Here is a 25,515-nt window from a genome sequence, read left to right on the forward strand (position 1 = left end):
CTGACCACCCCTTGAATGTAGGTGGCTCGCAGGGAAAGAACCCATTTTTGTGCCCAAACAAATATTTTCCTTGCAATGCGGAACAGCGCCCACAACCTGGCCCCCCGTGCCGGTTCACGTAAGCTTTGGTCACCAAGTTGTCTGTCCGAATAAGAACCGCTAAACCTTTCAGGGAGTCCTGAAAATGAATCAGAGCTAGAAGCACCGCCTTCAACTCCTGCCAATTCGAGGAACGTCTGGCTTCCAGAGGTGACCAAAACCCCTGGACCTGAGTCGACCCCATCCAAGCCCCTCCAACCTGAGAGGCTGGCATCGGTCGTCACCACCACCGGGAGAGGAGGAGATAAAGACACCCCTACACGAAAATGAGCTGGCACCAGCCACCAACCCAACTCCCTGCGTACAGACCCCGACACCGGAATCCGTGCCCGAAGAGAACTCGACCCTGGAGACCAATGAACAAGAAACCAGTTCACCAGGCAAAGAAGATGGAACCGTGCCCATGGCACTAGAAAAATCACCCACGCCAAATGACCCTGCAGACGCAACCACTGAAGGGCTCTGGGAGCTGGCTGCGACAAGAGCGACCACACCAGTGACTGGAGGCCCACTAACCGCTTCTCCGACACAGTCACCAAGCCGTGAAGAGTCAGAAACCGGGCCCCGAGAAAAACTAGATCCTGGGAAGGAACCAAATCTGACTTCCCCCAGTTGACCAAAAAAACGTGGTTTTGCAGGACCAACAGAACCCGGGCGACATGCCTCTGTAACATCACCTGAGAGGGCGCTTGGATTAGAATATCGTCCAGATAAGGATGTACAAACACCCCTACGGAATGTAGAAGAGCCACCAGAGGGGCCAGCACCTTGGAGAAAATTCGGGGAGACGACTTGAGGCCAAATGGTAGAACACAAAACTGAAAATGGTCCTGGCCCACTGCAAAGCGTAGGAACCTCTGAGAAGACAGAGCCACTGGAACATGCAGGTAAGCATCCTGCAGATCCAGAGACGCCAGGAAATCCCCTGGACTGACCAGAGGAAAAATCGCCTGAATGGAAAGCAAACGGAAATGCACAGTCCTGATCCATGAATTCACCCCCTTTAGATTGAGGACAGGACGAAAGCCCCCTGACACCTTTGGAACCAGGAACAAGACAGAATAAGTGCCCAGACCTCTCTCCCCCACAGGAACATGGGAGATGGCCCCCTTGAGAAGCAAGTCCCGGACCCCTTCCAACAACGCCACCTCTGGGCCCCGTCCGCAGGCAGTGGAGTGGGACGCACCCCGGAATCTGGAGGTACAACTTCGAAATCTATGGCGTAGCCATTGTTCACAATGTCCAGCAGCCAGCGATCGCTGACACTCTCCCGCCAAACTGAAAGAAAGTGCCTCAGCCAACCCCCAACCGGCCCTTTGCCAGGCCCACAATGATTGTCAGGACCCCTTCTTGAATTCTCCCCGCCCCAAAGGAGCAGACTTTTTAGGAGAAAAACAGGGCTGAAAACGACGTTTCCTGAAAGAAAAAGACTTGGAATCCATTTTGGGAGAGGAATGCGAATGCTTCCGCCAACCCTTGCCAGAAGAAGAACCACCTTTGTAAGGCAAGGCGTGTTTCCTCTCCTTAAAGGCCTTCGAAAGCATGGAAGGCAACTGATCTCCAAATAAATTGCGCCCTTCAAAAGGCAGTCTCAGGAGAGCAGATTTCTCCCTAGGATCCGCCTTCCACATCCTCAACCAGTGGGACCTACAAACCCCAATCAAAGCTCCCAACGCCATAGCCGAAGTATGGACAACATCAGAAGACATGTCTGCCAGCAACCTGGCCTGTTGCTCCATAACAGCCAGAAGTTCCGAGCACTCCGAACCTTCCTGAATAGCCACCGCCAGCTTGTCAAAATCCTGCACCAAAGATTGTGCTGAATAAGCAGAAAAAATACCCGCTCTGAGGGCTAAATTCTCCGCTGCAAATGCCCTTTTAAGACCAGATTCCACCTTACGTTCAGTGGCATCAGAAGGAACACAATCCTCAGTAATGACCGCCGTCTTGCCAAGCCGTCTTGCCAATCAGAGTTGCCAAAATGGAATCCAGTTTAACTGAGGGTGGCAACACATCTTCCCCTTCCATCAAGTATAGCTTCTGAAGGAACCTTGGAACCTGAGACTTGTCCACATCCTTCCACTCCCGGAGTGCCATATCTTTAACAGGACCCTGAAAAGGCATGGCAAACCTCGAAGGCGTTTGATACTGAGGGAACAAGTGCGAATCCGTCCCTGTAGATTGAAAAACAGGAAAACCCAAATTGTCCAGAACATGAGACATAACCTCCCAAATCTCTTCCTTGGAGACATATTTCCCACCAGAAGAAGTAGAAGGTGCATCATCATCATCATAAGAAGAGGACCCTTCCGCAGCCCCAGGAGGCCGGGCAGCCGAAGAACGTCCAGGCCTGGCCGCACCAGCTTGGAGAGCACAAGACACAGCCACCTCAATAATGTCCTGAACCTCTTCTCTGGACATCAGAGGCGCAGGAGCCCCCACCGTCCCCTGGCGACCCCCAGGAGTGGAGAGGGCAACCTCAAGATCCTCCCCTGAAGAAGAGGAAGAGGAAACAATCCTTTGTCGATTTGCAGGAACCTTTGACATAATCCCCACAAGAAATGCCGGCCAGAGGTCCCAGTCCCCATTAAATAATGGAGAAAGCCCCCCCCCCTAAAAAAATAGCAGCAAATGAAAAAGCGGCAACAATTAGCCCCAAACTACTAAAACGTGGGCATATCGCCCGTCCTACCGTAAAAATGCTGAAAAACCATAACCAGCACATCAGCTCATCCCTGCGAGCCGAAGATCCGGAAGTACAGCCCCAGCCGCAAAGAGCCGAATGACCTCGTCAGCCGACTCCCAGGACGCGTCTCCAAGGCAGCAACGCCTGCCTCCAAAAGACGCGACCGCCGGGAACTCTCCACGAGGAGCTCTGCGCTCGTCAAGAGTGCAGCCGATGTCCCCCAGGCCCTGCCGTGGAGGAAGAAGAAGGTAAGTCTAGCGGGGCTAGACAAAAAAGAACAGGAGGTGGTGGGGGTGGGGGAGGTTCAAGGGGAAGGGAGGGGTCTAGGGGGAGGCAGGGAGCCTCATTGGTTATAAGGAAGGCGAGGGAGGGACAGGAGGTAATGCATGTGTACACTGGTTACAACCCCTGCTGGCGGTGATGCAGAAAGACGTCCACTCCTGCAATTGTGTCTTGAAACTGCGTCTGATATTTTAATATTCTTTCACAAGTATGCTGCACCAACCTGAAAGCAAAATGGTACAGGAGGCCTGACTGGGCTGTAAATGGTGGCACAATGGCTTATTTTTATCGACTTCTAATGCTCTTTACCAGACAGCATGCCACAGCCTCATCTTTGGAAGAGGTAGCACAAGGTTGTCCACTCATGTTCAGCAGGATAGCTTTTAGGTCTGAAGTGTCTCTCCATTGAGTTGTACCTGTCCTCTGTGGTGTTGTGAAGTAAATGCAGTACACTGTGTTTAGCCCATTGTGCACCATTAGTCTCTTGTCACTTGGAAATTAAGCTACAATAGAAAAAGCACTCCTCACAGTCATTTCTAAACCATGTATGTGTACATGTTAACACATTGCACTCCAATGAGAACCTCATATATATTCTCTACCATCGCCGCTCAGCTGTGACATTAATCGTAACTCCCTTCAGGTTAATTTTTCATCTGTATACGTGATCAAATGTGATGAAAATGTACCTCTGGCATATCATTTTCTTAAATCCATATGCAAAAACTACGTATGTAATATCCAGCGTATTTCACAGTTTTCCAATTCCCTTACTTCCCCTAAGTACACTGGAAGTTTATTGTACTATTTGTTAGATGTTAAACAATCTGTGCAGAGCACAGTCCCCAGCTAGGTGTGGCAGCGTGATTTTGTTTAAAACCTCTATGTCAAAACTAACCTTTGTTTCTATGTAATGTATTGCATGTAGTGTATGTGCAATTTTTGCTATTACTAGGTCCATTAGAGGGTAAACAGAGACCCTTTTCTTCTTTAAGACATGGTATGGGCGTGATCATGGTGTTTTGGACGTTCTAGGGTGAATCCAACTGTCGCTATGGGTTGGCATTGATCATAGTTGAATTTGATGCTGGCACAGGGTGAAAAGGTTTGCATGGTTCTGAAGGGTTTATTTTCCTCCTTCTATCTGCTGGTACCTGCCACAGTTATCCAAGCCACAAAAGTCCCTAAAAGTGATTACCCTACCGGCTTATTTGATCTGCAGATAAAATAAAAATTACTAGCCCGCCATTTATTAACCTCTTTGGCCCTCTCTCTGTCAGATGTTTATTTCCGTGATCTTGTCTGCAGTGGGAGCTCTAGGTGGAATATACTGCATGATCATTTCCTCTCTGGGCCTGATTGGCGGACCTCTTTGTTCCACAGACGGTGAATCCTATTTTTATCCTTTCAGAACGAACAGCACCTGGGAGTAAGTATATAAGATTAATTAATAATTGGATGTATGTTCTTTTCTTTTGGCTTTTGACATTTTGCTATTATTTTGGTTTAAGTTACAAAAAACAAAAACTAAAAATAAGATAAGGTCCTTTATGTGTAATAAGTGTGTGTTTAAGAAGTGTGAAAGCCTCAAACCGAACACACATGACGCGGTTTAGGATGTGGAGGGCGGGAAAGGCAAAGTCCTTGGGATGTGTGAGCTACCATGGTTCATGGGACGACTTTATCCATACAGCATGTAAATGTTCCAGGATTACGCCCTTCTGAGAGGGAGCCCTGCTGACCCTGGGGGAATAGTTATTTAGCACTGCTGTCAAGTATCAATAAAACAGATAGGAGTGCATTATATGGATTTAGATCCTGCATGTGTTTGCTGGGACCCTCAAGGATCATGCCCTAGCCACACCATTCCTTCCACCAGACACTCCACCACTTTCAAGTTGCTCCTTGACTCCATTTTGATTATATTCAGAGAAGCCTCTGCTTAGTGCTGGGGTCCCTGGCTCCAGCTGTATGTTTTGGATCACAGAGCTTGCAGGAAGCTGGCCTGGTGTGTGGTGCGCACCTGTGGTGTTATCACCTTATACCAGGTCCAGGTATCCCCTATTAGTGAAGTGTAGGCAGTGTCTAGGAAGCCAGGGCTCTCTAGAGGCAGCTGTGGATGAGCAGGCTAGGAGACATGCAAAGCTCATGCAATACCACTGTAGTCACACAGCACTATCACACATGAAATAACCACACAGTGTTACAAAAATAAAGGGTCTTTATTACGGTAACACAAATACTAGAATACTATTAGGCAGTCCCCCCACTTGGAGGTAAGTAAACACACTAAATAGATACACAATAGCAATCAGTAAGGAGCATAAAAACAACAACTACTGACTAAAGCATTGGAAAACAGGGTAGACCCTAGGGGAGGGACAGACCATATACTAAATAAGTGGAATGCGAGAGACAGTACCCCACCCAAGAATGTGGAATCGTTAGAGGGGAGCTGGTGGAAGTAGGAACCCCAAGAGCTGAGTACCAGAGTGACCCCCAGCGACCAGGAGGGCAGGGGTAAGTACCTGGTTTTAACCAAAACCAACAGGAGGACTTAGGAAAAGGATTGTGCAAGACCCAAACAAGGCTGGAAGAACCCACAGGTGTATTCTGTCAGAGGTAGACCTGTAAAGGAAGGAGACCAAGTCCAGTTCGTGATGGATTGTCCGGTTGTGGCAGGAGCCAAAACCCATCCTTCTGTGGATGCAGGACCAGGTCGACAGGGGGGACGAAGAAGACCAGCTGTGCAGCACAGGAGCTGAAGAGGAGTTCCTGAAGTAATGCAGGTGAAGTCCCACGTTGACTGTCGGGTTGCAGTAGGTCAATGGTGCAGGAAGACCTTGGCAAATGCAAACAAAGAGGAAGACAAGTGCAAGGCTGAAGAAGACCAGCAAGGCCCAGGGGACTCGACCCAAGGAGGTTAGTCTGGGGTGACCCTCAGCAGTTGGGAGAGTCACCAGAAGAGGATGCTGCCCCCACAGGCAACCCACTGGCAGCAGGCACAGCAAGTCGTAGTGAGGCCCACTCAGCACACCTGAAGAGGAGTCCGACGTCGCTGGAGCCACAGGGTGGAGACTGTGCTTGGCAGAAAGAAGTGCTGGGTGCCTAGGCTACACGCAGCCTGAAGATCCCTTGGAGGAGAAACAAACAAGCCTTGGTAGCTGCAAGAGTCGCAATGCACAGGGGTACTATCCTGCAAGGAGAGGCAAGGGCTTACCATCTCCCAAGTTGGCTATCTGGCAGAGAGGGCCAAGGAGATCCCTCCAAACCACCAAGAGTGATGCAGGATCCATGCAGTTCTGGAGGAGAGCAGATCCACGCAGCCGGTCGTCGTTGCAGTTGGTGCCTGCAGATGCAGGGGAATGACTCCTTCACTCCAAGGGATATTTCTTCTTACTTCTTGGTGCAGGCTGGAGTTTCGTCTACCTCAGAGGATGCACAGCCGGGTAAATGTTGCAGTTATTGGAAGGAGCAGGAGAAACAATGTTGCAAAGTGGAGTCGTCGCTGAAGTTGTTGGTTTGTAAAGAGTCCAGTTGCAGATTCAGTGGCCAGAAGATGAAGTAAATGATGCAGGGGAGTCCTGGTGGAATCTTGCACATCAAATCTGAGGACCCACCCAAGAAGGAGACCCTAAATAGCCCAGGAAGGGGGAATGGTCACCTACCAAGGTGACCCCTATCAGGAGGGGGCTGTGACTTCACCTGCCTGACCTGGCCACTCAGATGCTCCCAGGGGCCTCTTCACATCTTGGATTCAAGATGGCAGAACCAAGTGGCCACCTGACGGAGCTCTGGGCACCACCGCTAGGGTGGTGATATACAGGGGTGTGGTCACTCCCCTTTCCTTTGTCGGGTTTCATGCCAGAGCAGGGATGGGGGTCCCTGGACTGGTGCAAACTGGTTTATGCAAGGAGGGCGCCAAATGTGCCCTTCAAAGCATACCGGTAGCTTGGGGAGGCTACCCCCACAAGCCATGTAACACCTATTTCCAAAAGGAGACTGTGTTGCCTCACTCTCCCACATGAAATCCTTTGTTCTGCCTTACCCTGCTTGAGCTGGTCAAGCAGCAGGAGGGCAGAAACCTGTCTGTGGGGGGGCAGCAGCGCGGGCTGCCCGGAAAACTCCAGAAGCCTGTTAAGAGAAATACTGGGGGTCCTCTAAGGAGCCCCCCAAGTGCATGGAATCATGCAATCAATACTGGCATCAGTATTGGGGTATGATTCCGACATAGTTGGTACCAAACATGCCCTGCGGCGTTACCATTATGTAGCTGGATCTAGGGAGTGTCCTGTGTCCAGTACACGCGCAAAATGGCTTCAGCGCACTTACAAAGTCCAGTGCAATATAACTGGGGTTCATAGGGGCACCTCTGCTCATGCAGGGGTGCCCTCACGCACAGGTACCTGCACCTTACCCTCTGGGCTAAAAGGGCCTGTCATAGGGGTGACTTATAGTGACCTGGCAGGTGACCTGTGGTGAAAGGGTGCATGGACCTTTTCACGCAGGCTGCGACGGCAGGCCTGCAGGCACATTTTGCATGGGCTCCCATGGGTGGCACAATACATGCTGCAGCCCATGGGGAACCCCTAGTGCCTCAATGCCCTGGGTACCCAAGTACCAGAGGGAGAGAGCACAATCACTGGAGTCCTGGTCAGCAGGATCCCAGTGAAAACAGTGCAAGCATACTGATACCAGGCAAGAAGTGGGGGCAACCATGCCAAAAAGAGTGACTTTCCTTCAGAGCCATCCTATCATTCGACCCAGGTTTGTCTTTGTCATTCAAGTGATGCTGGGTCTTCTCGAGGCAGAAGACGGGGGCTGGAGGTGAAAAAAGTGTTATGGGTTTGAAGTGTTGATGTTATGGTGCTGTATGCTGTGCCTAGCACTGGCTTACCACCCAGAGTGCAGCCACACACTGTCTGTACATGGCCCAAGCCCCCAGGTACCCATGTATCTAACATTCATTGAAGCCGATGACTGATTTAGAAGCCACCTTGGTTTTGTCCACCATCTTTGGTAGGGATGTAGTTGAGATGAAAGAGGGTGCCGCTCTACCTTTTACTTTGCATCAGTATTTAAAGTTTTTAAAGCAAACCTTGGTGCCGGATAACATATATGTAGCTAGAAAACACTCATCAGCACTAATTCTGGCCAGCCTAATAATCTAAGAACACCTAAACTTTGACCAATCAATGTTTCAGAGTTGTTGAGATTCTCTTAACATACACAGGTGATGTTCCCATATTTTAGGAAGAGAAAGTTTGCAAGGTCAATCATAGATTTAGTTAAAACGTCAAGAAACCCAGAGACTATTCAAACCTGATATCAAAATCTTAGGTTCGCATAAACCTCTGCCTGCAGGAGACCAAGTTATAGGTCTTGGTTGGGCCAACAAAGATCCGCCATCATTCAGCTCAGTCGTGGCAGGAAATTAGTCATCATCTGTTTCTTGTGTTACCATTCATATGGCACCTGTTCTCAAATCTCAATAAAAAATAAAATAAAATATGGCAATTTAATCACTGAATTGTTTTTCATTCGGTTTGTTGTTACCTCATCTGGTTATTTGTAGAAATAGAAATGCAAAATAAACAAATCCAGAGCTCTCACGTTTCCTGGGTACTTAGGTGAGAAAATCAACCAGTCCTTGGTTTTACTTTACATTTGGGGACATATAATCCTGGTTTTATGATGGAATGCGTAGGCCTACAAGCCTCAGAATGCAAAGTTAAAACCGTGACTAGGTAAGCAGCTCGCACTAGGACCTGAGAAATGTGAGATTTTTTTCAAGTCCAGTATTGTTTTGCGCTTTGTCACGGTAAAAGATAAAACGCAGATCATTAGGATATGAATCGAATAAGATAAACTTCGAATAGTGGGTGATCCGAAATAAATGACTAAATTGTTTCCAATAATTTGGTGAGCCCACTGCCAGGGCAACGGTTAGATTTTTAAACAGGCTGCGATCGAAAGTTTCTATCTCGAGCTTTCAGACATCTAAATATTCGCCTCAATTTAAAAAAAGTGGCGCTGCATCTAATGCAGCGCCACTTTTCCTGTGCCCCTTAGCGCCCCCCTACTGCCACCATGTGAGTGCTGTATTTAATATACGGCACACCATGGCACAGGGTAGGAGCAATAGCATCAACAGTTTTGACACAGAGACACAATCCTGCAGAGTAGATAGGGGCCCATTGAAAACAAAGGTATGCCCCATTTTAACGCCTGCTCTGTGCAGGCGTTAAAAATAGGCATTAAAAATGGCGCAGTGGAATCTCTTAGATTCCATTGTGTCATTTTTGTGGGTCCCCTATTGGGGGAACGCCCCCTTGCATACACTATGCCTGGCGCAGGCAGAATGTGGTGCAAGGGTTTTCAAAGTAGCGCAATACATGCATTGCGCCGCTTTGTAAATATGGCGTTGCACATTTGCCTCATTGGGCCACATTAACGTCATAAAAAATTATGCTAATGGGGTGCAAGGAGGCGCTAGTCCCTCTTATATGTGGGCCATAGAGTTTCAAAACATAGGGGCATACTTACAAGGAACTGGCGCATTAGCTCCAATGCGACAATTTCCTTGCGCTTCCCTGCACTCCCCTAACAACACCATTGTATCTCAGTATTTACAATACAGCGCACCATGGCGCTCGTTAGTACAACTGTGCCAAAATATATGGTGCAGTTAAGGAGCTTTGCTGGACTAGCGCCAAAAATTGCGCTATTCCAGAAAAGCTCAGGAAGGCCCATATGATAAAGCACTAGCGTCCCCTTAATGCCTGCCCTTGGCAGGTGTTAAAAAGTTATGCTAGAATGGCGCAATGAAATCTTGTAAATTACACTGCATTTTTTTGGGGCACCCTGCAGGGGAATGTCTCCCTTTTGCTTACATTATACCTGGAGCAGGTATATTGTGGCGCAAGGGTTTACAAAGTGGCGCAATGGGACCATTGCACCACCTTGTAAATACGCCACAGGGCGAGGGCCTGTTTAGCGCTACCGTAGCATTTTTAAAAATGACGAAAGAGCGGCGCTAAGGGGCGCAATGGGCTTGTAAATATGCCCTGTAGTTTCTGAAAACAGAGGATTGACAGAATGTTATTCATAGATTGAAGTAACTGTGGCTTACCAGTCAAGATAAGCCAACCTGTCTGCTATCCACCTGCCAAAGGAACCAGAATTAGAATGTAATCAGAAGGGCATGTTCATTGATGGGAACTGTTGGTGTACAGTCAACTGGTGACAATAGCCTATGCTGTAACAGACGTTTTTTTCTAGTGTTTAAACGTGCAGTTTCTTTATAACTTCTAACTCTGGCAATTATCGTGTTCCTTAGTACTCCTAGCTCTTGTAGGCAATCAAATAGTGTTACTGGAGCAGAGGAACCATTCTTCAAAGTGTCACGTTCAATGTCGATTTATGTGCCATTTTCCCTTTTATCACGGGGTGGCAGTGTTGATCCGTTACTCATTATTTAGTGCAACAGTAGCGTTAGTGGAGGAAAACGTTCTTATTTTCTAGGAAGCCAGGGGTTCTGGGTACCCCAAAGAAACGTGTCCAACCCCTGAATAGAGAGAAAAAGAGACAAGTATTAGTGTGATTTTCGTTTCTCAGTTTTTTTACACTTAGGACACGATTACTGGCCGTGTTGCTCAAGCTGGTAGTTCATAAGTCATAAACTATTGCAGGGACAGGAGTCAAATCCACAGGGGCTTTAATGAGGCAGCAGCAGGGAGTGTAGCTGAAGGAGTGAGTGACGTGTCTGAGCCAAAGAAAAAGACCCTGAACGGTCCTTCTGCTGAGGGAGACTTTGTAGAGTCATCCTTCCCAGGCTGAAGAGGAAGACCTGAGAGTTTGCAGCAGAGTCACTATCATTTATATAACTTTATATATCATTTATATATTATAATCATTTATTTATTTATATAACTTTATATATCATATATTTTATATCATTTATTTTATATATTATAATTTAATATATCATTTATTTTATATATTATAATTTAATATATAATTATATAATATATATTATATTATATTAATTATATATATATATAGAATATAATATATATATAAATATATATTATATTATATTATATATATATAATATATAATATATACATTATAATTTTTTTACATATTATATTTTATATATTATAATTTAATATATCATTAATTTTATATATTATAATCATTTATTTATTTATATAACTTTATATATCATTTATATATTATATATCATTTATATAAATTTATATATCATTTATATAACTTCATCCTGTGAAAGTTTTTAATTAGGACTCTGTAACAATAAAACAATGATTCGATTTGACGTATCCATTGAAGTGCATTGGATGCATGGATAGTTTAGAGGGTCATAGAGCCAGGCTTCAGTACATCGCAGTGTGCTCTTTGACCCAATAAGAGGTCACTGGAAAGGGATCTGGGCACATCACAGGAAGGAGTTGGGGCTAATAAGAGCATCATAAAATGTAGGGCTGAGGTCTAGGGTACTTTCTTGATGCACATAATACTGTGGCTGACATCCAGGTGTGAACCTCTAGTTACTCCCATGGCCTGTGTTGTGGGGCTATCAGATCTGGAATGCTCCTGCTGTGACAGACTGATTTCTGGAGAAAGGGCAAGACAAGTAGTGGCACATCAAAAGGAAGCAGAACTCCAACACAGACTTCAAAGACGCAGGCCCTAAATCACATCTGGTGTGTGGAAACGGATTATAAGGAGGGGAGCTTAAAGCATCCAAAATTGTCAACTGTAAAGCAGCCACCCTGGTTGCATGTCGAGGATGAGAAGCACCACAAGACTTCTGCCTGTGATCCGGACTGGGGATTCAGAGACATTTTAAGGCATGGACAAAGTCTCAGGGCTCCAGCCTTTCAGGAGACCCCTGAAAGAGCCAGCTCTGCTTTGGCGAGCCTTGCCCTGATGTCCTTGAATAATTCTTAAACAGATTGTTCTAAATGCCATTTTCCTATCGTTTCACTTAGATCAAAACAGGACCTTGCATATGAGAAATAAGAGGGTGTTACAGAGATTATTTGCAGTAATATTAGTGGGCTGCTGATGTGTTACAGTATTGAAAACACACGTCCCTATCCCTGAATATTAGATGTAAACATATTTAGAATTTGGACCAGTGCACCTGTGCACTGTCAGTTACCTGAGCCAAGAGCAATGAAAGAGCTGAAATTGGATCATAAATAAAAAGCCCCCACAAGTTGTTTGGCCTTGTACCCCAAAATCCTGAAGATGTCTCTTGGGGACTAAGATCTGCCAGTCTCCCAGCTGAATGAGGAATTATCACCCAAGGGAAATACAAGATCACCTGCTGCTGAAGCCTGGAGCACTAGTGTCTGCCCTTTTGCAAAGACTAGCATGCCCTATGAAGAAGAGGAGAAAGCTTAGAGGCAGCGGGGTCAAGTAGTAATCCTGGAGAGTGGATCCCTGTAGCGAGGTAAGAGGAACTGACTGTTTCACCGATTGTGTTATTGTTGTCCATGTGCAGATCCCAGTTGGTGACCCCATATGCCAGAAGGAGGCCGCCATTAAGTTAGTCGTGGTTGCACTGATAAGTTAGCCATGGTTGCACCAATAGTTTTTTTCCATTTTGGCTCCTCAGCAGGAAAATCTGTGACCAGCCGCTTCATAGAGGGCCAATTTTTATTATCTTTGTCTTGTTTTGCTCCTGGTGGCCAGACCTAGTGACAGGATCATTTCCATCAGGCCGCCTGGCCTCTAAAGGATCACATTCTGTGAGAAGCGGGATTTACTAACTCCTTTTTGCTAGCTCTTTCCTCTACCTTGCTCCTGGTGCTCCACTTCAGCTGTGCAATCCTTTCACAACCAGCCAGAAGAAGACCCTCCATCTCCACTCCTCATGCTGCAGACACTCCTGGATATCTTGCAGAGCACCTGTCAGAGGGCAGGGGAGTCCAGATCATTCCATGGAGATCGTAGGTGAGCCATTGTGGCCCGAGCAGGTCTTATCCCCCAGCCGGTCCCAGGAAGCATAAGAGGGCCTTGGCAAGACCCATCCTAATCCTGCGAGTCAGTTGAAGTGAAGTAACTTAGTCCAACCTTACAGGGTATCAGGTGGCTTCTTTTTCCAGCTGGACATCCTTTCTGCCATTCGTCGCCTATTGCAACCTTCCTGAACAGCATTCTTCCACAATCCAATATGGTGATTTCAAGTTTTCTCTGGAAAGAGCCCTGCTGAGGGTCTTAGCTCCACCCTGAGCTGATATCACTGTCTAATCCCTTTCCACCAAAACCTCGAAGGTGAACTTCTGCTCTCTTGGCTCCAGAGGTCTGGCCCTTCCCCTCTGTTTTAGTGGGCTTACGCTGCCCCAGCCCAGGCACAGTGTGACAAGCTAATTACCAGATGCAGATTTCCTCTCTGTAGGCCTAAGAGGAGCAAAACTTTACTTTAGGGCAGATTTTGCTTAAAAATATATACATAATACAGTGCAAGCTCTACAGACCTACACTATGAATGCCCACGCATATGATAAGGTCTACCCCAGGTCAGCACAAATCCTTGCAGAGTCCCACCTGCGACAGGCTAGCTGCGCTTAATTTCCAGGCTGCGCACAATGAGAGTCTTCATATATGCAGCCTGCCTACGTGTGTATACACACGTTCATGTGTAACCCGCCCAGTAATCCTTGCCACTACTGCACCCCAGTGGCCCTATCTTAAAAGGTGGACACTGATGGTCAACACGCTCAATCCAATTACCATGAATTTACTATGAATGAGGCTCGCTCAGAGTAAAAGTAAATAAAAATAGGTAGTCATAAGTAGAGTATCCCACTATGCAAAATGGGTGGAACCCATTTACTACACCCTTCATAAATCTCAAATTAAGAAGCAAATCTAAACTACTTCTCAAACACATCATTAAAAAATGTCCACCATCAAGCACACATTGTAACGAATGCACTAGGATCTGGAAAGCCCTTCAATTTCATAAGAGACTTGTGCCGCCTTTGCAAATCTTCAACACCAACCCAAAAGATCACCCTATCATCCATGATGTTGTTCACACCTGCTAATGATGCAAATTTCCTACTGTTGCACTACTCTTGTACTCTTGTACTGTTGTTGACCACAAATGTATACAGTTTGCCCACTGCATCTCTTCTGAACACATTGGGGCCTGTTGATAAGCTGCATTTTGTAGTACATGAGTAGTTCTACAGTGGTACTCATCATATACTTCAAAAATTATAACCACTAATCTACAGACTGAGGCCTCTGTCTCACTAATCTTTTCTGTGTGGAGATCTCGGCCCCAGTGACAGAGAACTCTGCACACAAATACCTCCATTATAATAAATGTGGGAGGGTCAATGGAGGAATGGATGGAAAATAAGGAAAACTTACTACAAAATGTGAGGGGTAAAAGAAGGAACAAACTATCTAGTAACACCCACCCACAAAAGAGTAAGCCCATTGCTATACACATATAACACTTCTAAAGTTATTACTGCATTAAAGATAACAAAGCAGTAGAAAATGTACTGTAGCCCAGCCTTGGCACAAGTCAAGAACCACATGTAGCCATTCAACCACCAAACATGGCCAATCAAAGAGCAAAACACTTTTGTAGGAATTAATGGAGACACTGATTTAATCCACATCCAACTCATTTGAATAATGCTATATAAAATACGTTTTACTTTTAAAATATATGTAGACATTTCATTTAATGTTAAATGAGAATATATTACTATTAAATAATTATTAGATTATTTTAAAATGTAATATTAAAATGAATTTAAAACATAATGAAATTAAACTTTTCTTAACAAATTTAAATATTTAAAATCAATTCTACATATAACATTTAACAAAATGTAATACATATTACTGTGGGTGTAAATTTTTATTAAATTACACATTAAAGATTATTAATTATAAATTAAATTACTATATTTAAATTGATTAGGGGTATTGTCTGGACGGCCAAGATGGGGGACAGACTTTCCTAAGCTCCTGCATCGCTGCTCTGTTTTTTGGCCTTTCTTCGGATGCAGGCATGCACCAAAGGGTGCTGCAGCAGGCCTGATTGCTGAATATGGAGACGGGGGCTGCTGACGCTTCCTTTGATGGTGCTCATTGGCCCACAACGTCCATAGCAGCTTGGGTGACGAGAGGCTTTGCCTCGGAAATGGCAGTGGGCCGGAACAGAGGTTTCTGCTCACGGCTCTCCCTGCACTCGCTACAAAGCCTTTGCACCACTGGGAGACTGTAAACCTTCAAGGAGCTGCTGGGGCCCAGGCAGCGGTGGTGATTCCTCGGCACGAGAGCCACTGTGATCTGCCAATATATTTATTCCTGGCAGTGGGGGACAGCGCCGTGCACCGACAGCCTCCTGCAACCATGAGGCAGGCCACAAGGGCAAAAACATGCGGAGGCAGCTGGGGTGGGAGCCCGACTGTGGTGGAGCAGCTGGACGATGCCCTGATTCACAACTTTAGCAGCCTGGGCAGAGGTGCAGCTTGGGCCCCAGGACATTTTGCTGGATAGTGCTGGTGGGGCCATGGGAGCCATATTTCTTCCTCCTATGTTGTTTTTTTTTGGCCCAGGCCCGATGCCTGGGGCCTGGATGTGGGATATATGACCTTGGCGCCTTTTGGCCCTTGAGACAAAACCTACAGCCCGGTGGGCCTTGACTGTTGGGGGATCCCCCACCTCTTTGTGTTCTAACCACTCCTTTGTTAGGGCCTCTAGGACAGGGGGACCCCGTTGCTCATAGCCTCAGGACTACTGTCACTCCTCCCACATCTGTCTTGGCCTGCAGGCCGACCCTGCAGTTGGCAGTCCCTGCACTTGACAACCATTCTCACCAACTGGAAGCCCCCTTAACCTGATCTACAGAGGATGTTGGAGGCCACAACATGGATCGCAGCAGTGATTATTGGCAGCTCAGGGGGCGAGGAGAGAGCTGACTGCTCATGCTGCTCGGAGGGCCCGTTCCTCATGGTCCTTTCCAGATGTAAGCAGGTCGGCTTTTCCCACCTCCATATTGACTGCGACACAACCAAATAACCCAGGGGAGTCATCACCTCCTCCGCCTCTTCCCATCCTGTGCAAGGACACCTCAACACTCAAGGGCTAAAAAACCTTTTAGCCTATGATAGGGACCATGGACTGCCATATAGGACCAGGGGGGCAACCTAACATGGATAAGTGCACAGCCCTTTCTGGAGACCAAAAGGACCCTCAGAAGGTGCCCCTAGGGGCGACGCTTCGGCGATGGGCAAAACTATAGTCCTCATCTTGCAGGCTATCCATGAGTCCAAGATGGCAATGGAGACCAAAATGAGAGAAATGGGGACTGATGTAGCCCTACTCCGCAATGACCTTTGTCAGATGGTAGAAAGGGTCTCTGAGGCTGAAGAAAGGATTTCTACCCTCGAGGATACAGTTACACACCTCTCATCGGAACAAACACCCCAAAGACACCAAAAACCTGCAGGACCATGCAGAAGATGCCTGAAAATAGGGCCTGGTGTAATAATTTGTGCTTTGTTGGATTTCCGGACGAAGTTGAAGGCCCGGCGCTTGAGCACTTCCTGGAGCAGTTGCTCCGATCCTGGGTGGACTCCTCTAACCTCTCCAATTCCTTTGTCATAGAATGAGCATGTTGCTTGAATGGGGATTTACCTTAAATAAATGAAAGACAAGAGGCATCTAGCAAAGCAGGAACAGTCTCTTTAATTAAATGCAACGGCCGGGAGAGCATAGTACAGAGTTAAGGGTCTGGTGACATAGTGTGGGCCAGTAGATAACATGTCCAGATGTCAAGCATGGGGAGCGCATGATCACTGCATGTAGTACGTGTGCTGTGTTCTGATTTGCCGTGTGTTCCTAACCTCATGTAGCATCTAACTTTATGGTGTTTTGGGAATGTGGACTCCTCTGGCCACATGTGATTTATTGGGGGCCAATTGCCTAGGTCTTTTTTGGTGTTGCTGCCTATCTGAGGAACTAATCTGGGTCTTTCCTGGTTAGCGCATTTGTCTCCTGTATCCTGTCAATCAGTTGGTTCAGGCCTGAACCATGTACTTCTGGCTCAGTGTTGACGGGGAGGTCATGTCGGGTGGAATTGACAATAACAAAACAAGTTTGTTGTTATTCTGGCACACATCATGGTGTAAATTGACATTGTTTTTGTGCATGTCAACAGGCGCACCACTCCCTTGCCCAAAAGCCTCCTCCCAGGGGGCTTTTGAGGCCCATATAGCAAGATTTCTCTACGATAGAGACAGAAGTGCCATTTTAAAGGGTGCACTCCTCACCAAAGAACCTTCATATCAATCAGGATGTATCATGATCTTTCTGGACTACAGTCATATGGTACAAAACCAGCGTTAATCCATTGACCAAGTTCAAATTAAACTACAAGCTATGTGAATTTTCTACATGCTCTTGTACCTTCCAAGATACGAGTGGTGCACCGGTCCAAAACACCGTTTTTTTAATTACCAAAGAAGGCATGAACTGGCTCGCTGAGCAATGTCCACTCACTCTTAACTCACCTGTTCCTTGGAGCAACTCAAATCCTCAATGGGACACTACCTGGGAAACCACATGTCTAACGTAAAAGCACCAATGGAAAAGCTCAAGATGGCGCCCAACTGACCATCGCAATCCAGATCCAGCCTCAGACTGAGAGGGAGAACGGGAGCCCCAGTTGGTGGAGTATGGCACTCACACTCAGCTCGACCTAGCATGCTCACTTACTGACCCTGGATCACAACAGCCTTTACATGTTTCTGATTTATTTGCACACTAGCACCATGTTGTCCTGATATGGTTACATTCCATTGTACTTAGGAGCGGCAGGGAGGTACTTTTGAACCTGCACGGTTTACAACTTGACCCTCATTAGATAAATACTTTGTTCTATGATATGCTGGAAAAGGGCAACAGATGCTTCTTCTCGGCAGGAAGTAAAGGGTGGGGGGAGTTTGGGGATATGGGGATTGTTTTATGTGTACCTGTTCAGTCGGTATTGTTTTGTTTTGTCTAGGCCTTATGCAAGAAGGGTGCTGAACTGGACATTCCGTCTGATGGGACTTCAGTTGTAGGTCTCGTTTGTAGCTGCCCCGCCGTTAGCCATTTACCATCCATGATGGTACCATGGCCCAATCTTTCATGGTTCTTACCTGGAATGTTAATGGCCTATTAGGCCGTATTAGGAGAGGAGTCGTCCTCCAGTTCATCCAGCGGCACTCCCCAAAGTTAGTATTCCTCCAGGAGACTCTTCTCAAGGGCACCAATTACCACTTCCTTACCCGCAGCGGGTTATGACCGAGTGTTTGAAACAGTGTACACTAGAGGATCCAGAGGTGTAGCCATCCTCTTTCACAAATCATAACTCCTGGCTGTGACCGAAGTTACACGGGATACCAATGGCAGGTACATCCTTCTTGATGGCTAAGCGTTTGTATTCACCAACACTGCACTAGAATACACTTAGGACTGTAGGTGACTTGGTAGCTGCCCTCCCAGAGGGACTAACGGTTCTAGGGGGTGATTTTAATAATATACTGGGACAGACCAACTGACATGGAACCAAGGGACACACCCCTGATGTGGTTGAGAGCTGGCGGATTGGTCGGAGGGACTAGGGCTCAGTGACGCATGGTGAATTCGGCATCCAAGAGACCTAGGCTTTACTCATGGATCAGCTGCACGCAGCTCGCTCTCCCACATTGATCATCTGTTTCTGCCAGCCACCAATCTTCTCTGGGGTATGGGATCCCAGATTCTGTCCAGAGGAATATTGGGCCATGCTCCTGTTTTTCTTCGATTCAACATGGCCACCGGAGGCGCTCACCTGATCTGGCACCTCAATGCATGGTTTTTACAGGAGCACAAGTTTGTATACCACTTGCAGGAAGAATACAAGTCCTTTCTTGCGGTCAGTGAGGGTTTGATTCCCTCTGCTGGGACCCTGTGGGAAACAGGCAATGCTTATGTGAGGGGCTGTGGCCCGCTCTTATCTAAAGGGAGCTGAACACGAAAAACTGCACCGGATGTTTGAGCTTGAGCAATCTGCAGCATTGCCAGATCGCCAGGAACCGGGGTCACCAGGAATCGGGGTCATTTAGTGAGTTAGAAATACAACAGTTAGAGGTAGATCGCACTTCACTACGGCAACTGAGCCTAGACTTAGCCCGAAAGTGTTGGACTACAATCAATCAAAAGGTTTATGAATGGGGTGAAAAAAACAGTAAATTATTGAGCTGGCTGGCTACTCACCAGTCTGAAAATAGGGTGATACCCTGTGTTCTTGTGGGTTCAGGAGTCTGAAAATAGGTTGATACCCCGTGTTCTGGTGGGTTCGGGAGTGTAGGTGGAAGATTCTCAAGGAAAAGCTGCCACATTCGCCCAATACCATAAAGAACTTTACCCATGCTGCAGGCGCCCAGACATTGAGGGATCACCCCACTTGGTAGGGGAACTCCTCCTGACCTGGGCGTCTTCCAGTAACGGGTGGCCCTGGAGGAAATAGGGGATGCACTGTCCGTGCTTAACTCCGGCAAAACACCGGGACCTGATGGACTCCCCATGGAGTTTTATTATAAGCTCCACTTGACATTATTCTGCCTCTGCTCAAACTGTATATGGAGGCAGTGACTTGAGGTCACCTTCCCCCTGAAACAGACCAGACCATGATTGTGGTACTTCCCAAACCAGGTCATCAGTAACCTGCCTACGGGTCTTTCAGACCCATTTATCTTATTAACAGCGAGGTCAAGCTCAATGCTAAACTACTGGTGAGCTGGTTGTTGGCGGTTATTCCCAGGCTGGTCCACCATGACCAGTGTGGATTTATCCTCTGATGTAGTACCAGAAATTGCATCTGCAGAGTATGTATAGCACTGTCCCATATTAGAGCTCTGGGTGGTCTGACTGCCCTTATGTTAATTAACTTCAAAAAAGCCTCTGATATGATCGATTGATGATCAAGGGAATGGGCTTTGCTTCCAGACTTATGTCAAGGTTCTTTGCGCCATGCCGGAGTGAAGGTTAATGGAGTACTATGAACACTTTCCCAGTGCCCACTGTCCCCTCTCCTGTTTGCGTTTACGATCGAGCCACTGGCAGTGTGGACTCTTTGTGATGCTCAGGTTTGGGGATTTCACTGAGGCTTGGCTGTGGAGGACCGCATGGAGCTTTATGCTGATGACGTTCTCTTATTCATGTCTGGACCTGCGAAAACTGGGCCCAGGCTTCTCCAGATCCTAAAGACTTTTGGGGAGGCTTCAGATCGTTGGGTAAATTGGGGTAAGTCCTTATTGGTTCCATTGAGGGGAGACCACCAGAATGATACCTGGCAGTCCCAAATTCCGTTGCGTCGTGGTTAGCTTTCCATACATTTAGGTCCACGTATCCTGGGAATCAGGTTTGACATGGAGGCTGAATTTGGTAACTGTGCTATGCAGAACTAGGGAGGATCTTGTGCGCTGGACTACCTTGCCTCTCAACCCTATGGGTAGAATATTTTTGTATAAAATAATGACCCTTCCTAAATTCTTATGTATTCTCCAAAACTACCCATTGCAGGTCTTGAGCTGAAACTTTATTCGGGCAGGCGGCCCCTCCAGGGTGTCCTTTGGCAAATGCATAAGGTCAGCGTATGATGAGGGCTTGCCATGGCAGCAGAGGAGGCCCCTCCGCTATGGCAGAGGAGCGTCCCCCACTGCTAATAAGACAGCAGAAAAATAAAATGATAATAAATCATTATCATTTTAGTTTTCTGCTGTCTAGGGCAGGGTGGGGCCAGATTCCTCTGCACCAGTAGAGAGGAAAAGTAGGGATGCACTCTAAGGGCCACATTTACAAGAAGTGGCACAATGCTGCCACTGCGCCTAAATTGGCAGCACCACACTGTGTCATTTCTAAAATACAGGATGTACCGTATTTAAAAGGTTATGGCTCATCTCTGTGTTTCTTCTTGCATGGCGCCAAATTATCTGCCTAGCGTTAAGGCAGCCACCCTTGTGCCATGGTGCAAGGATGGCCACGTTGAGGGAAAGATTGTTTTTGTGCAGAAAGGGGCACCTTCCTGCTCAAAAACAATCTTAAATGTCGATTTGCTCCATCTTTGTGTGCTGCATAATGCAGCACATATAGAAAGAGCAAAAAACGAGGAGAAATGAAGGCATTTCTCCTCATTGTGCCATGCTAAGGCCGCCCCTGGGGTGGCAATAGATTTTGGCGCTGCCTCAGATTGCGAAATCTCGCCCACAGCAACACCCATTGCACGCTTCTTACACGCAAAGTGCTGCATGTTAAGGGGCTATATTTACAAGGTGGCATTGCATCACCGGATCGTCACTAGAAGTGGCAGATGTGCGCCTTTAATGCTGGGCTTCTCAACTACTCCCTATCAATGAGTGGTTGAATGGAGGGTGGGAAACTCAGCCTACAGGGGTGTATTGTCTATTCTGGGCTTGGATCGCATCATGCACATCCTTTATGGTGCCCCTATTGATTCTGACATTCCTGAGATTACCCAGGTGGTGCATGGATTGTGGAGGTCCACACTACAGTGGCTAGGTTGGAACCGTAGGTTGACCGAGAAGACCCTGTTGTGGGCAGGCAAATGTTGGAGCAAGTATCCACCCTAAAAGGGTTCAGGGGTTGGAACTCTGTTGGGAAATCGAAGCTTGGTGACATGTGGAGTGGCAACCACATGAAAGCACTTCAAGAGATCCAAGAGCTTTCCATATGCCTGATTCCCAATTTTACCATTGTTTACAATTAACACACGCACTACATACATACATACAATACAATGATGCCCTCCAGAACATTCCTGAATATAGCCCCTTGGAGAATAAGATTCTTATCGGCCACTTATGCAAAGGGGGGATTTCACAAATTTATAAACCCTGGTAGTGCACGCACCTACGTCCTTGACCCCTCTGAAGGAAAAGTGGGAGGATCATGGGGGGAATTGGATGAGGTGGACTGAAGAGACATTTGCATGACCAATTGCATCTTAACAATTTCTGCGATTTGCACAGTTTAAATACTTACATAAAGCATATATGACCACTCTTCGTCTGCATAAGGCAGGCCTTCCGCCTCTTCGGCATGCTATAGGTGCAGGAGTTCAGTGGGTGACTTTTTCCATGTGGTCTGGCTATGCCCAGTGATTCAAGTGTACTGGAAGGCTGTACTAGATGTATAGTCTGCCATAGAGGGCGTGACCATAGCTAGAGATCCCAGAATCGTCCTTCTTTGTATACTGATGACCCAAGAGGACCCAGGGGGACCGAATAGTGGTTGGGGTGGGCACGCTGCTTGACAAAAGAGACGTTGCCCGAGCCTAGACTTCCTCAGAGGCCCCTTTGATTACAGCCTGGAGCCAGGGCATGGACTGGTGTGGTAAATTAGAGGAAACCATTACTGAGGCTCAGGGATGCCCCTGCACATATAATAAAGTTTGGAAGAAATGGTGGGATCATCACGACCTATCAAACAGATGCTCTTAGAGGGCTGAGCTGTCACAAAGTAGGACTTATGGATCTTGTCTTAATCCAGGAGTGCGTATTAACACTGATATAGTGTGATGTGGCTTTTCAACTGGACAAGGCACTTGTTTTATTGTTCGTATGTAAAAGTTAAATAAAATGTTTCTATAAAAAAGGGTTATTTAATACACACTTAATTTTAATTAATGTGCTGTAACATTTTATTTTCTTAGTTCTATGCTACAAAATATATAAAATTAGTTTACATTTATATTTTACATTTACAGATTTTTTCAAAGAATAATAAACTTTAATACTTTTCCTTGTACTTTCCCATAGGGAGAGCTTCATCATTAGGTTGATATTACTACATTTTGTAGGGGAGGAGGTCCCTTAGATATTCTTGACAGCCACAAACACAGGGCCAGCTAGCAACTTTACAACTGCAGTGCACACGATGAATACTGTAGGAAAGTCCTCCTTTTTGCCTTGGTCACCCCCACACTTTTTGGACAGGTACTGGTGGTTACTGACTCTTGGCTGTGCGCTGGGTACTGCTTACCAGTCCCAGGGCCAGTGCTCTGTGTAAAATGGATATGCAAATTAGGCTAATTATAATTGGCTAAGTTAACCTACCTATAAGTCCCTAGTATATGGTAGGGCATGTAGGTTTAGGGACCACAGCATAGGTGGTGCACACCTAGGTGCACTGCTGAGGCGCCCAGTGTCATTTTAAAGGCAGGCCTGCCTTGCTGGCTGCTTTTAAATTAAAGTTATATGCAAATTCGACTTTGGAATTAAAAGTAGTTCCAAAGTCTTAAACTACCTTATTTTTACATATAAGTCACCCCTAAGGTGTGCCCTAAGTGCCCCTATGGCTGGGTGCCATGTAACTATAAGCAGGGACTTTATAAAAATAGATTTATAAACCCTGGTGAGGTAAAAACAGACAAATTCGTTTTTCCCTCATTGAAGTAAATGGCCTTCATAGGCTAGAATGGGGAGACTTTATTTTAAATTTTAAAGTCTCCTTAAATGTTGCATACCAAGAATTTGGTATCAAATTAATTGTTGTAATAAATCCCACAACTTCCAGTTGTGGGATTTAATATAACTTGTTCAGGTAAAAAGTTTTAGACTTTACCTAAAAAGTTGCCAATTTCAGCCCTGCATTGTTTTTGCTGCTGTGCTCTGATTGGCCAGCCTCCAGCAGCTTAGCCAAGTTGCCTTGATGAGGTGTGAAGTGGCCTGGCCCACACAAAGGAATGTGCTTGTGGGAGAGAATCTCCCCTCAGCAGATGGTGAGGCAGGAAGGGGGAGGGCTGCCAAACTGGTCTTCAAAGGCAGAGAAGGACATTTGGAGCACCCAGCAACACCCCCACATCCTGCAACCCCAGACAACTAGGTGCCCCCTTGATTAGATTAGGAGAGGGCAGGAGAGGGGTGTGTTTATGATTTTTAGCCACACCAGTGGATGGGCTCAGCCAGATGCAACTTCCAAAAATCAGATTCAGCCATTTTGGATTTTTAGAGACTGTTGCCTTCTGGGATGGATTTTTGCCACACTTCCCAGGAAGTGGTCATCACAGGGGGACGACCCTGTACCTGATTGGAGAACCAGGACCCCCCTGCTTTTCACCCAGGAGCAAGGATAAAACTGGCAGACCTGCACCCACACCTCAGATCCCCGCCAGATTTCAACAAGAAAAGAACTAAAGGAGAAGAAGGACTGCCCTGCTGGACCCCTGGCCTGCACCTGGAACCTGCACTCAGAAGGACTGCACCAGCTGCACACTTGGGCTTCACCACAAGAAGGACTTTGCCTGGCTTCAACTGGTTCAAGGAGGGACTCCCTGTTTGCTACAGGTGAAAAATTGCTATCCAGAGTCCCCTGCACCAACTCCTGAAGAAAGTGACCAGCTGACCACTGTCCAGTGGCCAAAAAGGAGTTTGCGCCAGGAGCATTCTGGGAGTTGTAGTCCGCACCCCCTAAGGACCATCACAGAACTTCTGGACCCTTGGGGTGAGCTGTGGACCCCAATAGAACCTTAAAAGAACATCTGGGTGAAGCCCCAGAAGTTTGGAGAAGATTTGAGAATTTTTGTAAAAAAGCTCCAGAGAGGGACCGACCCGCCGCGGAAATTCTAGCCGGCTTGCCTCAACCGCGACCCGGCCTGACTTGGTGGTTCATCCCGGTAAAGAAAAATCTCCGAAAAAGAGACTAAGTCCGAAGGTAAAAAGTTGACCGGGACCTCCCAGCCATCGTATCCGAGAAGGGCTCCACGGACGTCGGATCAAGATCCAGGTTTACCCCGGTCGAAGGATATTCACCTCGAAAAAACGACTAAGTCCGAAGGTAAAAATCTCCACTGAGGAATCCAGCATCGTGTATCCGGACAAGGGCTCCAGGAGGTCGGATTCGACTGGCAGGTTCGTCCCGCGGAAGAAAATCTTCAAAATAAAGACTAAGTCAGAAGGTAACTTTTTAACCGAGGCCTCCCGCGACTTGTAGCCGAGCAGGGCTCCATCGCGGTCGTCCTGAAACTTTGACTTTGCCCCGGTCGAGGTGCAACCAGATGACCCGATTGGCGCTTTTTGTTTCTAAGCGCTAGAAAAATAATCATTTTTTAAAAATTCATATCTCCGGTTCCCTTTATCCGATTTTATTCGTTTTTGTGTCATTTTAAAGATAAAAATAAAAACTATTTTTATAAATTGGTTTTGGATTTTTAAACTGTTTCCTGTGTTTTTTTAAATTACTGTTTTGTGATATTTGAATGCTTTACACACTGTCTCCTAAGTTAAGCCTTGACGCTCGTTGCCAAGCTACCAAGGGTTGAGCTGGGATTAATTTACTGAGACCTAACTATACCTAAGTGGAGGTTGGTGGCTTGTTGCTAGGTGTAGGTACCTACCTGCCCT

The 25,515-nt window shown here is 46.7% G+C and overlaps 1 protein-coding gene across 2 annotated transcripts in view; it reads left to right on the forward strand.

The window, feature by feature from the left end:
- Positions 1–25,515, forward strand: part of LOC138248663 (transmembrane 4 L6 family member 4-like) — a 163,522-nt gene that overhangs the window by 123,114 nt on the left and 14,893 nt on the right. For both annotated transcript variants that reach the window (XM_069202432.1, XM_069202434.1), the window contains exon 4: positions 4,348–4,496. In XM_069202432.1, coding sequence (XP_069058533.1) covers positions 4,348–4,496 — 149 coding nt within the window. The remainder of the gene's footprint in view (positions 1–4,347; positions 4,497–25,515) is intronic.

This window comes from Pleurodeles waltl, chromosome 8, assembly GCF_031143425.1.
Source record: "Pleurodeles waltl isolate 20211129_DDA chromosome 8, aPleWal1.hap1.20221129, whole genome shotgun sequence".
NCBI lineage: Eukaryota > Metazoa > Chordata > Amphibia > Caudata > Salamandridae > Pleurodeles > Pleurodeles waltl.